The 13,927-nt window shown below is 40.2% G+C and overlaps 1 protein-coding gene and 1 pseudogene across 1 annotated transcript; both read left to right on the top strand.

Annotated features, from left to right (window-relative positions):
• The first annotated feature begins 2,687 nt into the window (after positions 1–2,687).
• LOC140951346 (uncharacterized) lies at positions 2,688–6,395 on the top strand. The gene is made up of 2 exons (XM_073400614.1): positions 2,688–2,894; positions 4,935–6,395. Exon 2 carries the CDS (start codon positions 4,963–4,965, stop codon positions 5,521–5,523), a length of 561 nt encoding a protein of 186 aa, XP_073256715.1. The 5' UTR covers positions 2,688–2,894; positions 4,935–4,962; the 3' UTR covers positions 5,524–6,395.
• Positions 6,396–9,371: 2,976 nt separating this feature from the next.
• On the top strand, positions 9,372–13,405 carry LOC140951347 (uncharacterized; annotated as a pseudogene).
• The last annotated feature ends 522 nt before the right edge of the window (positions 13,406–13,927 follow it).

Genomic DNA, 13,927 nt, shown 5'->3' with positions numbered 1-13,927 from the left:
TAATTAGCAAAAGTAGCCATTGCTTTGGAGTTTTAAAGCAATAGCTACACTTAATAAATAAAAAAAAAGGTAAATAAAAAATAAAGGTAAATTTTAAGCTCGGTGAAGAAATCAACATGTCATGAGCATGGCACAAAGAAAAAATCTGAGTCCCCGACAGGAATTGAACCTATGACCTTCCGTACACCGGTCGGATGCTCTAACCACTGAGCTATGAAGGTCTCGTGGCGAGCTAGGCCATATACAAGGTTGATGTATGACATGCGTCCTGGGTACTGCTAGGATCAGCAATGTCGAAATCAAAATTGTAAATTAAACGTTGTATTAAATCGAACCCCGACCACTACTTGTGAAATTCGTCGACAACAAACACTTCCTGGAGACACTGCCCCTTTCATAAACAGGATGTAACCGTTCGGCGGCGCAAACATGGGCATAATCAACATGAACAGACGCAGTCATTAGCTGATTCTCGATCTCAGTACTTACGCTTCAGACTCTGCGAGTCATGCACAGAAGAGCATTGAGTCAGGAGAATGCAAAAGAATGGAACTTCGTCTGCGATTGTGTAAACCATGTTACTATGCACACTGCAATGCATTTCACTGGGTTTAACACCGGCTGCCATTGCAAATACGGTATTGTTTGTTATTGATTGCCAGGAGAAAGTGAATTAAAATACAGTTTTTGACCAACAAAAGCAAGACAAACCAGAACAAATATATGCCTATAATGATTTGTTGGATGACATATTCTTCAAGTCATGCATGAATACGTAAAGATGATTTAAAACCAGAGGGATTTAATAATATTTTCCTGAAATAACACTTAGTTTTTAGATTCTTTAAGGGCCCGTTTAGATGAAGGTGGGGACCTCAGGTAGGTGAGCTAAGATGGAGCAGGTCACCCCACCCAGAGAGATAATTTTTACAGTAACTGAGCGAATCTTCGCGCGCTGATTGGTCCATAGCTATGGTCTATGAAAGTGTAGACCATGGAAATGACGTAACATGTCGTGCAGTGCTGGTTATTTTGTTTTTGGTTTCTCGTAAAAAAAAACAACAACAACAACAACAACAACAAATGTTATTGTAAGAAACAAATCGACCACAATTTTGCATGGTCCACACTCTTATCACTTGAGTACATTTTATGACGTCATTTCTACGCTCGTTTCTCAGACGTCATTTGGCGTGGAAACCAGTGGCAGCATCGCAAAATGTCGGCTGTTTTCTCAGGCTGGTGTCTTTACAGCTTCATGTAAAAAATAGATGTCTCCGAAGTAGTATATCAAAAGCTACAAACAACAAAATAAAATTTGAAAAACTGTTCGGCTAACAAGTTTTCAAAACGCACGAAAAGATAAACAATTTTCAGCTAGAATACCGTAAGTGACGTTGCCAATAGCGACCGTGATCTACTCTGTGAGGGTGACCGTGAATTCGAGCGGCTGTCCGACCGAGAACGACGACTACGTTTTTTGGATGAAGGTGATTTGGAACGACTGCGTGACTTCTTCCGCTTGGAATCCGTGGGTGAGGAAGTGTGGCTACTGCTTTTCTTCTTCATTTCTCTTCCTTCTTTTGGTGTGACAGCCTTGAGGATGATAGAAACAAGGGATACGTCAAGGAAATGTTTACTGATTACATATACTTATACTACATCTAAAACTTATTAACTAACAAAAAAAGTTACCAAATAATCAATATGCGATATTCACAGTTACACCCCCCAGTATTAGAAACGGCAGCATGAGCAGGTAGGCGCACATGAGCCACGGAAGCCCGCACACACAAGCGGGAGCTTAAGCTGGTTTCTCTAGCATAAAGCACCTAGCAATATCGTTTCTCCTCGCCCTTCCCGCGAGACGAGGGGAGAAGAAAAATAGTTATTTTTCTCCTCCCCTCGTCTCGCGCTTCGCACTCGTTTCGTACTTAGCGCAAAATGCCGCGTTCGCCTCGTTTGGCTCATAAAGCGACTGCTATGCAGGCTATTGTAGCTTAAACCATGCAGATTGTTTCTATCAATAAAATTACATGAAGAATATAAACAGGAATCAAACAGAACTGTGATGCTTTGTCAACCCGAGTCATTTTCATCATATAAACCTACACCGTCAAGGACTGGCTGCCAAATCTAGTAGTTTTGAAATATATATGTTCTTATGCCGTATCCCATTACAATATTTGAAAGCCAACCACTTTCAGATCAGTGCTCAACCCTAATCACTGCAGATCAGTGTTTAACTCTCTGGTATATGCTCTCTCGTAATTGGCGTTCTACAGTTCTGTCTTTCCCCTGGTCCCAGGTCTTTTGCAACAATTTTCCGGTTTCATTACGTTTAGAGAATGATGCGTTATGTAGGCCTGATAAGATGTCCAATCTGACTTCACCCGATCTTTTCCCGGCCCCCTTACATTTTCTTGGGACGAGGTTGAACCAGCTGGCGTTGACTAAATTTGGAAGACGCCTGTTTCGATATCCTATAACATAACATCAATAACACAGGCTATCGTCAGCAAAAGGCACTGCAAAGGAGAAGTCCTGGGAACAAGGTTACGTTCCTGCGCTAGCTCAATTATTTTTGTAAAGCTGAAGAATATTGAGAAAAATTTTTTTAAAAACTTAAAAACAGCAAGGACAGCAAAAATATAATTCAACGGAAGATAACTTCTTAAAACTGGGCTTTCGTATGATCTGAAAAATTATACAAATATTGTTTCTCTTAGCCGGTCAGAGCCTAACGAACTCTAACCTCGACCTGAGGTTTCTAGTTACTCTTTCACTTTGCTAATCACTTCCGCTAACACTTCCGTGTTTACTACATTGCTGGTTCACCCTGTGGAAGAGCGTCTAAGATTTTCCTTCACTGACATCTTCACGCGTTCTTGACGGTATGAACACTTTAATTTCTTACCGATGAGAGTGTAATTAGCTCCCAATCCTTAACTGAACTTTTATGTAATTAATGATGTAAATGCAGCTGCTGAAATGTCTTGAAACCGTGCGGAAATGTCCTCTTGACAAATTTAGGGTCTACGCAAAATTCAGCTGATTCTCGAATTATTGGCGATCAGAGCATCTTGCATTTTCCCGTCGGGGTCTCCGGAAGTGGAAATATCCTCGAATCACGAACTTGTCAATGAACTTTTTGCACGGTACCCACACGGGTTATTGGGCATCAGCAGAAGGAAAACGCACTCTAGAGAATGAAAACGCGGAACATTTGTCACATAAACGCTGTTCCGATCAAAGTTACTTTTAAGTAAAAGGCTCTGCAGTTATCTATCTATCCTCACTGGTTGGATTTTTGGTGTTGTTTATTGGAGCCAGTGTATTCGATTTCCAGAATTTCAGACTGGGATGTGGTCCCCGCCTGTGTCTTGGAGTCGTGCAACCATAAGCTACCTAGACCATCACCATTGTACAAGTTAGCTATATTAACTGTCCTGATCATGTTTCCCACAGCTTAAGAATTGAAGCTTTTAAGCATTTTCTTTTGCAACAGATGTACTAACCAATACGCTAAAACCGAATTTTCTCAAGGTTCTTTCATGAGGCTACCAGAGGATTTATTCCGCTACTGGTTCGCGAATCGTCGAGACTTCAATGGTGACAGATTATACTTTTGATGCATTTCCCAATGAGGTTTTGCGTACAGATAGGAAAGAGCTCCTCCCTTTAATCCATTTGAATGATTCCTATGACTTTCATCTCTTCCGCGACATATATATAAGCAAGCCCACCGATACAAATTCGAAGTAAACGGAATAATTTTAACTAAATTGTCTGTTGATCGATCGATCAATTGATTAATTGATAGTGTTTGATTAATAATGCGATTTTATGAATCAAGAGGACTGATGTGATCTTCAGTTTAGCATTAAACACGGTGAAGTGAAAATATAATAAATCACAATTATTGAATGTCGTGATAACAATTTATGCACAAATGATGGGTTTACAAGAGTAATCTGGCATTAAAGTTGATCATTCTGGACTGATCTCTGCAGTCGCTCCTCAGACGTCAATTTGCGGGGAATCCAGCGGCACCGTCAGCTGTTTTATCGTACAGCATAACAGACGGTGTCCACCTCGCTGTGAAATACGCAAGAAAAGAGAGACAAAAAATGGTCTTAATGTTAAAAGAACATCATCGCTGACTGTGCCTGTCTGTAGTGTTTTGTCATAGCAGTTCGCGCATACCTTTTTTAAAAAGGAATTTATTTAAAAGGCACTGCCATTTGATGTTGTCACAGCAGAAGCATCATCCGGTCACAGTCAATGAAATTACGGCAAGAAAATAAATAAAAGCAGAGTTTAGCGTCCATGTACACATATACTCCCGTGGCACATGTACAACTGAAATACAGAAAAAAAATTTCCAATTTCGAAAAAAGGCATTTTTTTTTGTCATTAAATCGGGATGACCGATACATTTTTTCGCACTATTTTAGTGTCTTTCTGTTAACATTTCCTTATCCTTTTATTATTCCATAATTCTGAAGGGGTCAATGGCCTTTTTTTCCGGTAAGCACTGTACCTTACCGACAACACTAGAGATGAGTGAAATAAAGAACCAATTACTGCATTTTCTTACGTATTACATGTGGACTAATGTGCTGAAAATGTCCTGCGGAAAAACATTTCTAGAGGAGCATGCCCTCAGAACCCCCTAGATTGGGCTGTCTTTGCCGCAACAACTTTTCTTCCCCGCGAGCCGCACCTTCAAAGTCTCACGCTACGCCCCTGATTCATACCACCAATTTAAGATACACAACTCTCTTTGAAACTAAAGATGACTTCAGCACAGGTTGTCACTTCACTCACCCTGACAATTATATCATCAGATGGCAAACATTTTGAAGGAATGATAAAATTTCGATTTCACTTTTTTAGCTAGAACTGAACAACAAATTATCTCTATTTTTCAGACTGTAGTTGATCAAATCGCGTCGAAAAATGGCAGCATTCGTCGGAGAAAGAGTTCGCATCAGAGATACTTCAGTAAGCGTTTCGGTACCACAGAATCCAAAAGCCAAATTGATGTACTACCTCAACTGTGTGGCCACGGTTATTCAGCTAGACGATCCTGCTTTGAGCAGGTTAAAAAACTACCAGAGTTACTATTCGCTGAGCGAGGAAGAAACCGACGCTCTGTTGGCACTCGTAATTCTCCTCAGCCCAGATGAGCTGATAGGCAAGGTGTTTTTCCCGAATGAAGACTGTGGGGGACGTAATAACCAATTCTATGAGCTGAGTGCAGTGTCGCATATGCTGGCAGTTGCAGATAACATCGTCATTGGGGGAGAAAGGAAGAGAGTTGGCAAAATAATGTTCTTTCAGAGAGCATGGATGGAAAACAACTACCTTACACCGATCAGATCCTTCCAAGATCGACTGCAAAGGATGGCGCGAGGGCTGCCGGGAAGAGCACCCACTCCGCGTAGAGCTCCACCTCCGTCCAGGCCACGCGCTACCTCTACGATAACCACTTCAAGCAGTTCTTGCAGTATTTTGTAACTTTTTAAGAGAAGTTTCGTGTGCTAGCCCTTTAAATTGTTTTTGGAAGTATTCACCGCTGAACTAGTTTAGACTGTACGTTTAGTGACTCAAAGTAGACTAATTTTTAAGTCACGCTATCATAATTCACATCTAACTCCGTTGTGAACATAATGCCTCATAATTCAAACGAAACACCACTCTTTTTGTCAGTGCAGTACTTAGGGTTAGCTAGATGGAACGAAACCTTTACGGGTAAATTCGATCAAAAAAGAGAAGCTTCATTTTTTAAAACATTTTTATATGGCTTTTACTATAGAATGGGTACCATAAAATAGAAGAAGAATACCCACTTAAAGAGAAATTGCTCTAGACCAATTTTATCACTTTTACGAAATCGTCCTTAACTGGTAAATTTAGCTTGAGTTCTTGTCGACGTCACAATAATTCATAATGATCTAGCTCTTAGCGATGAAATATAGAATAACGAAGAAAAAGGTAGAAGTTTCTTGCTATTTGTTTCATTACAAGCGCATTGAAACATAGGGCTGTGTTGTCCTTTTAAGTGTGCGGTAAATCTGTAAAATATGGATGAATGTTTTGAATAACAACAGGGATTAGATGTCAGGACCAGGAAGTGTTTTTTTATCTGCGGAAGTCCACAAGTAGTGATCCGGGAAAAATTTAATGACACTTTAACAACTGTAATTAACAAAAGTAGCCATTGTAGCCATTGTTAAAGTCTTGCATGAATACGTAAAGATGATTTAAAACCACTGGGATTTAATTACATTTTCTTGAAATAACACTTAATTTTAGACTGTTTAAGGGCCTGTTTACATAAAGGTGGGGGACCTCAGGTAGGTGAGGTAACGTGTAGCGGATCACCCCACCAAGAGAGATAATTTTTACAATAACTGAGCGAATCTTCGCGCGCTGATTGGTCCATAGCTATGGTTTATGAGAGTATAAACCATGGAAATGACGTAACATGTCACGCTGTGCCGGTTGTTTTATTTTTTCGTAAAAAAAAAGAAACAAATGTTATTGTAAAAAACAAATCGACCACAATTTTCCATGCTTTACGGTCTTAACATTTTGTGATGTCATTTCTATGGTCTATAAGAGTCACGGTAAACCAAGGCAAATTGATGCTATTTGTTAATTGGACAGGCGGGTTACCTCACCTACCTGGGTCCCGCACCTCAATGTAAACAGGCCCTAAAGTGCAACACTGCACTTATCCAGGAAATTGCCTTTTGTCTTTTCATAAATTATGCACAAGTAATTAGTATTCACCTGCATAACACGACATATGCAAGAAACAATTCCCAAGAGTATCATCACGTGGTCTGAAACGGGAAAACAAAACACACAAGCTAAAATGGTCTATTGTTCTAAAAGTCAGTTCTCTCTCCTAGTAACGTCCTCCCACAATGACATTTTTATTCAGTATATTTTCATTATTATTACTAGTTTATGACTCTAAAAAGGAGGGAGGAAGCTAAAAATGTTTGGTACAGTAATTAGAGAGAAGTAAACACCAACCAGAGTCACTAAAATTTGAGCTTATTCGGGGTGTTGCACAGTAAAGAATTACAATATCTCACTGAAAGTTCTCCCTCCGGTTTCCTGTCTTCTCCTATGTAGTTTCCTATACAAAAAATCTCAAGAGTTTGTCACTGTGACGATTGCGTGAAATACAAAAGAAGCACTTCATTGCACACGATAGTTCTTCCTTGACTTAATGTCAACCAATCAGCTCAAGTGTTGGACATCAAACAAAGCATAACATAAGCCACTGCAAATGATGTCTCATATAAAACTCTTTTGTTTTCATTGCTTCACTTTTTCTTCTTTTTGCTCTTTTTCTTCGAAGGTGATTTTGATCGGGATCTTGACCGTTTTTTTCGGGACGAACTTTTCTTCACGGGCGTCCCACTCCGTGACCTAGATCGTTTCCGTCTCTGTTTGGTACCTGGCGACCTGCTTCGGGATCGGGATCTTCCGCGCCCACGGGATGAGCTTCGACTTCGGGATCGTGATCGTCTTGAACTCGAAGGTGAAGGTGTACGTGAATCGTAATGCTTAAGGGACTGTGGAAAGAAACAGAATGTTATTAATAAATTTTAATCAAAATGAGGGGGTTGTGTCGCGTTTGTCTACTTTATTTTGTGAATAAAGCCAATTATGTATCCTTACAGCTTCGTGCAAAAAAAAAAGGTGTCTCCCAAGTAGTATATCAAACGTTACAAACAACAAAAATATACTTTAAAAAACTGTTAGGCTAACAAGTTTTCAAAAAGCACAAGAAGACAAGAGAAACAATTTTAAGCCAGAATACCGTAAGTGACGTCGCCAATGGCGACCTTGATCTACTCCGTGAGGGTGACCGTGAATTCGAGCGGCTTTCCGACCGAGAACGGCGACTACGTTTTTTGGAGGAAGGTGATTTGGAACGACTGCGTGACTTCTTCCGCTTGGAATCCGTGGGTGAGAAAGTGTGGGTACTGCTTTCCTTCTTCTTTTCTCTTCCTTCTTTCCCTAACAAGGGATACGTCAAGGAAATGTTTACCGATTTCATATAGTTATACATGTAAAACTTTTTCATTAACAAAAAAAGTTTTTTTAAATTTTTTTTTTATACAACAACACTTTATTTCATAACTAACAAAAAAAGTTATCAAATAATCAAGCGTCCGATATTCGCAGTTACACAGTATAAGTACACGAGCCTCGGAAGCCCGCACACACGGGCGGGAGTTTGACCCGGTTTCTCTAGCATAAAGCACCTAACAATATCGTTTCTCCTCGCCCCTCCCGCGAGACGAAGGGAGAAGAAAAATAGTTATTTTTCTCCTCCCCTCGTCTCGTGCTTCGCACTCGTTTCGCTCGCTTGGCTCATGAAGCGCCTGCTATACAGGCCGAGCTTAAGCCAGATTGTTTCGTTTAATAAAATTACACGGAAGAACATAAACAGGAATCAAACAGAACTGTGATGCTTTGTCAACCCGAGTCATTTGCTTCATATAAACCTACACCGTCGAGGACTAGCTGCCAAATCCAGTAGTTTTTGAAATATACATGTTCTTATGCCGTATCACCATTATAATATTTAAAAGCCAACCATTTTCAGACCAGTTCTCAACCCTAATCACTGCAGATCAGTGTTCAACTCTCTGGTATATGTTCTCTCATAACTGGCGTTCTACATTTCTGTCTTTTCCCTGGTCTCTTTCAACAATATTCCAGTATCATTACGTTAATGATACTGGAATTATGGTGTAATTATGCATATTTTATATTTTTTTTAATAGTATGGTAATGTTTTTTTCACTTTCAAATGTTTATATTGAATTTCTATTGTTCATATTAGATTTTATTGTAATTGGTATGTGAAAACCCATTTTAATTGGATGTACCAATAAAGTTGATTTGATTTGATTTGATTTAAGAGAATAATGGGTTATGTAGGCCTCATAAGATGTCCAATCTAGTTTCACCCGATCTTTTCCCAGCCCCCTTACATTTCGTGGGGACGAGGTTGAACCAGCTGGCGTTGGCTAAATGTAGAAGACGTTTTCGATATCCTATAAAATAACGTCAATACTACAAGCTATCGTCAGCAAAAGGCACGGCAAACGAGGTCCCGGAGACGAGGTTACGTTCCTGAGTTGGCTCAATTATTTTTGTAGAGCTGAAGAAAATTGAGAAAGCTTTGAAACAGCAAGGCCAGCAAAAATATAATTCAACGGAAGATAACTTCTTAAAATTGGGCTTTCGTATGGCATCTGAAAAATTGTACAAATCGAGGGGGGTGTTTCTCTTAGCTGGTCAGAGCCTAAAGAACTCTAACCTCGACCTGAGGTTTTCTAGTTACTCTTTCACTTTGCTGATCACTTCCGCTAATACTTCCGTGTTTAGTATATTGCTGGTTCACTCTGTTAAAGAGCGTCTAAGATTTTCCTTCACTGACATCTTCACGCGTTCTTGACGGTATGAAGACTTTAATTTCTTACTGATGAGAGTGTAATTAGCTCTCAGTCCTTAACTGAACGTTTATGTAATTAATGATGTAAATTTAGCTGCTGAAATGTCTTGAAACCGTGCGGGAAATAGGGTCTGCAAAATTCAGCTGATTCTCGAATTATTGGCGATCAGAGCATCTTGCATTTTCCCGTCAGGGTCTCCGGAAGTGGAAATATCCTCGAATCGCGAAGTTGTCAATGAACTTTTCTCTAAGGTTGATAAATAAGCCTTCATTCAGCTCACAGTGCCCAAACGGGTTATTGCCGGGGCATCAGCCGAAGGAAAACGCACTGTAGGGAGTGAAAACGCGGAACATTTGTCACATAAACGCTGTTCCGATCAAAGCTACTTAGGGCTCTGCAGTTATCTTTTTATCCTCACTGGTTGGATTTTTGGTGTTGTTTATTGAAGCCAGTGTATTTGATTTCCGGATTTTTCAGACTGGGATGTGGTCCCCGCCTGTGCCTTGGAGTCGTGCAACCATAAGCTACCTAGACCGTCACTGTTGCGCAAATTAGCTATATTGACCGTCCTGATCATGTTTCCCACAGCCTAGGAATTGAAGCTGTTAAATAAAAATGCAACAGATGTACTAATCAATACGCTAAAACCGAATTTTCTCAAGGTTGAGTAAGTGTTTTGTTTCTTTTATGAGGCTACCAGAGGATTCATTCCGCCATTGGCTCGCGAATCGTCGGTGACAGATTATACTTTAAATACATTTCCTAGGAAGGTTTTGCGAACAGATAGGAAAGAGCTCCTTCCTTTAATTCATTTCAATGATTCCTATGATTTCCATCTCTCCCCCGATATATAAGTAAGCCCGCCGATACAAATTCGTAGTTGACTGAATAATTTTGACTAAATTATCTGTTGATCGATCTATCGATCGATTGATTAATAATGTGATTATTAATAAATCAAGATTTGAAGGGCAGACTGATGCGATCTTCAGTCAAGCAGTAAACACGGTGACGTAAAAATACAATCAATTACAATGACTGAATCTCGTGATGAAATTTATGCAGAAATGATGCGTTTACAAGAGCAATCTATGGCATTAAAGTTTATCATTCTGGGCCCAGTTGTTCGAAGGCCGATTCAGTAGCGCTAACCCAGGGTTAAATTTTAACTCGGGTTTCTTTTTCTTTTGCCAAAAGCATTTTCCCGGATAATTTTCTCTCTTTTTTTTAGAGCAACCAATCATCAAATTGTAGGCAAAAAGAATAAAACTGAATCTGCTTCTCAAGCTTTCATATCTAAAATCAAATTTCGCACTAACCCTGGGTAATTTAACCCTGCTTTGAACAACCTACCCTGGGTGCCAGAGGCTTTTCATGCACGGTTTCCGGTTTCGGTCAGCCTTAAAAACTGAACTGCAACCCGGCCCTGGACCGATATCTGCAGTCGTTCCTCAGACGTATTTTCGCCGGGAATCCAGCTGTGCCGTTGCGTATTATCAGCTGTTTTCTCAGGCTCGGTTCCCTGTACGGCGTTTTCCCAATTCCTCTCAGTCAATTCACTTCGGGGACGCATTCGAACGCTTTGGCCGCCCGAAATAATGAGGCCTAGGGACTGGGCAAGGTTTATCGTAGAGTTGGCATAACAGACGGTGTCCACCTCGCGTGTGAAATACGCGAAAAAAAAACAAAAAAAAACGAGAGACTTAAATTGTCTTTATCTCAATGGAACATCATCGTTGACTGCACCTGTACTGCCTGTATTGTTTTGTCATAGCAGTTCGCACAAACCAGGAGCCCATGATGGGCTCCTGCACAAACCTATTAAAGAGATCTAGTAAAAGGCGCTGCCATTTAAATTCGTCACAGTCAATGAAATCACGGCTAACTCTCGGAATTAATCAAAACCAAGAAAATAAAAAAAGAACAGAGTTCAGGAGCGTAGCGTCCATATACGCACATACGCCCCCGTACGAACATAGACTAGAGACGAGTAAAATAAACAACTAACCAATGCATTTTCCTACGTATTAGAGTGATTTGCTTTAACCGTGAAACAGATGACTTCTGTCTATTGCAAAACAGCTACAAGTAGACAAAAAAAGAAAATGGAACTGGTGCTTAGCGCGTAGTATTCTACTGCCTGTTTCACGGGTTAAGTAAAATCACTCTAATGTGCTGAAAATCCTGTGGAAAACGCTGGTAATGGCATTTCCGAGACCCTAGATTTAAAACCGTTCTGGGGGAGCATGCCCCCTGCAGACGCCTTCGGCGTAACAACTCTTCTTCCCCGCGTGCGCGTGCACCTTCAATTTAAAGTCTCACGTTACGCCTCTGTTCATACCATCAACTTTAGTTTGACTAATGGTCGTGGGTTGCGGGTGTCAATTGACGATGCACAACTTCCCGTTTGAATCTGAAGGCGACTCCGATACAGGTTGTCAATTCACTCACCCTGACGATTATATTTCCTTGACAAACATCATTTACAAATAACAAAATTTCGATTTCAGTTTTTTGTCTAAAACTGAACAACAAATATCTCTTTTTTTCAGACTGTAGTTGATCAAATCGCATCGGAAAATGGCAGCATTCGTCGGAGAAAGAGTTCGAATCAGAGATACTTCAGTAAGCGTTTCGGTACCCCAGAATCCAAAAGCCAAATTGATGTACTACCTCAACTGTGTGGCCACGGTTATTCAGCTAGACGATCCTGCTTTGAGCAGGTTAAGGAACTACCAGAGTTACTATTTGCTGAGCGATCAAGAAACCGACGCTCTGTTAGCACTCGTAATACTCCTCAGCCCAGATGAGCTGATAGGCAAGGTGTTTTTCCGAATGAAGACTGTGGGGGACGTAATAACCAATTCTATGAGCTGAGTGCAGTGTCGCACATGCTGGCAGTTGCAGATAACATCGTCATTGGAGGAGAAAGGAAGAGAGTTGGCAAAATAATGTTCTTTCAGAGATCATGGATGGAAAACAACTACCTTACACCCATCAGATCCTTCCAAGATCGACTGCAAAGGATGGCGCGAGGGCTGCCGGGAAGAGCACCCACTCCGCGTAGAGCACTACCTCCGCCCAGGCCACGCGCTACCTCTTCAAGCAGTTCTTGCAGTATTTTGTAACTTTTTAAGAGAAGTTTCGTGTGCTAGTCCTTTAAATTTTTTTTGGAAGTATTCACCGCTGAACCAGTTTAGACTATACGTTTAGTGACTCAAAGTAGACTAATTTTTAAGTCACGCTATCATAATTCACATCTAACTTCATTGTGAACATAATGCCTCATAATTCAAACGAAACACCACTCTTTTTGTCAGTGCAGTACTTAGGGTTAGTTAGATGGAACGAAACCTTTACGAGTAAATTCGATCAAAAAAGAGAGGCTTCATTTTTTAAAACATTTTTATGTGGCTTTTACTATAGAATGGGTACCATAAAATAGAAGAAGAATACCCACTTAAAGAGAAGTTGCTCCAACTAGAATAAAAGACCAATTTTATCACTTTTACGAAATCGTCCTTAACTGGTAAATTTAGCTCCAGTTCTTGTCGACGTCACAATAATTCATAATGATCTAGCTCTTAGCGATGAAATATAGAATAGTGAACAAAAAGGTAGAAGTTTTTCGCTACTTGTTTCATTACAAGCGCATTGAAACATAGGGCTGTGTTGTCCTTTAAAGTGTGCGGAAAATCTGTAAAATATGGATGAATGTTTTGAATAACAACAGGGATTAGATGTCTGGACCAGGAAGTGGTAACTGTTTTTTTATCTGCGGAAGTCCACAAGTAGTGATCTGGGGTAAATTTAATAACACTTTAACAACTGTAATTAACAAAAGTAGCCATTGCTTTGGAGTTTCAAAACAACAGCTACACTTGTGATAAATAAAGAAAGTCTTGCATGAATACGTAAAGATGATTTAAAACCACTGGGATTTAATAACATTTTCTTGAAATAACACTTAATTTTAGACTGCTTAAGGGCCTGTTTAAATAAAGGTGGGGGACCTCAGGTAGGTGAGCTAAGATGGAGCAGGTCACCTCACCCAGAGAGATAATTTTTACAGTAACTGAGCGAATCTTCGCGCACTGATTGGTCCATAGCTATGGTCTATGAGAGTATAAACCATGGAAATGACGTAACATGTCACGCAGTGCTGGTTATTTTGTTTTTGGTTTCTCGTAAAAAAAAAAAAAAAACAACAACAAATGGTATTGTAAAAAAAAAATCGACCACAATTTTCCATGGTCCACGCTCTTATCTCTTGAGTACATTTTATGATGTCATTGCTATGGTCTACAAGAGTGCAGACCATGGAAAATTGATGCGATTTGTTAAATGGACAGGTGGGTTACCTCACCTACCTGGGGTCCCCCCACCTCTATGTAAACAGGCCCTAAAGTGCAACACTGCACTTATCCAGGAAA

The sequence above is a fragment of the Porites lutea genome, chromosome 10, assembly GCF_958299795.1.
Source record: "Porites lutea chromosome 10, jaPorLute2.1, whole genome shotgun sequence".
In the NCBI taxonomy this organism is placed as follows: domain Eukaryota; kingdom Metazoa; phylum Cnidaria; class Anthozoa; order Scleractinia; family Poritidae; genus Porites; species Porites lutea.
The sequence above is the reverse complement of the archived record's forward strand: the minus strand, read 5'-3'. Positions and strand labels throughout refer to the sequence as shown.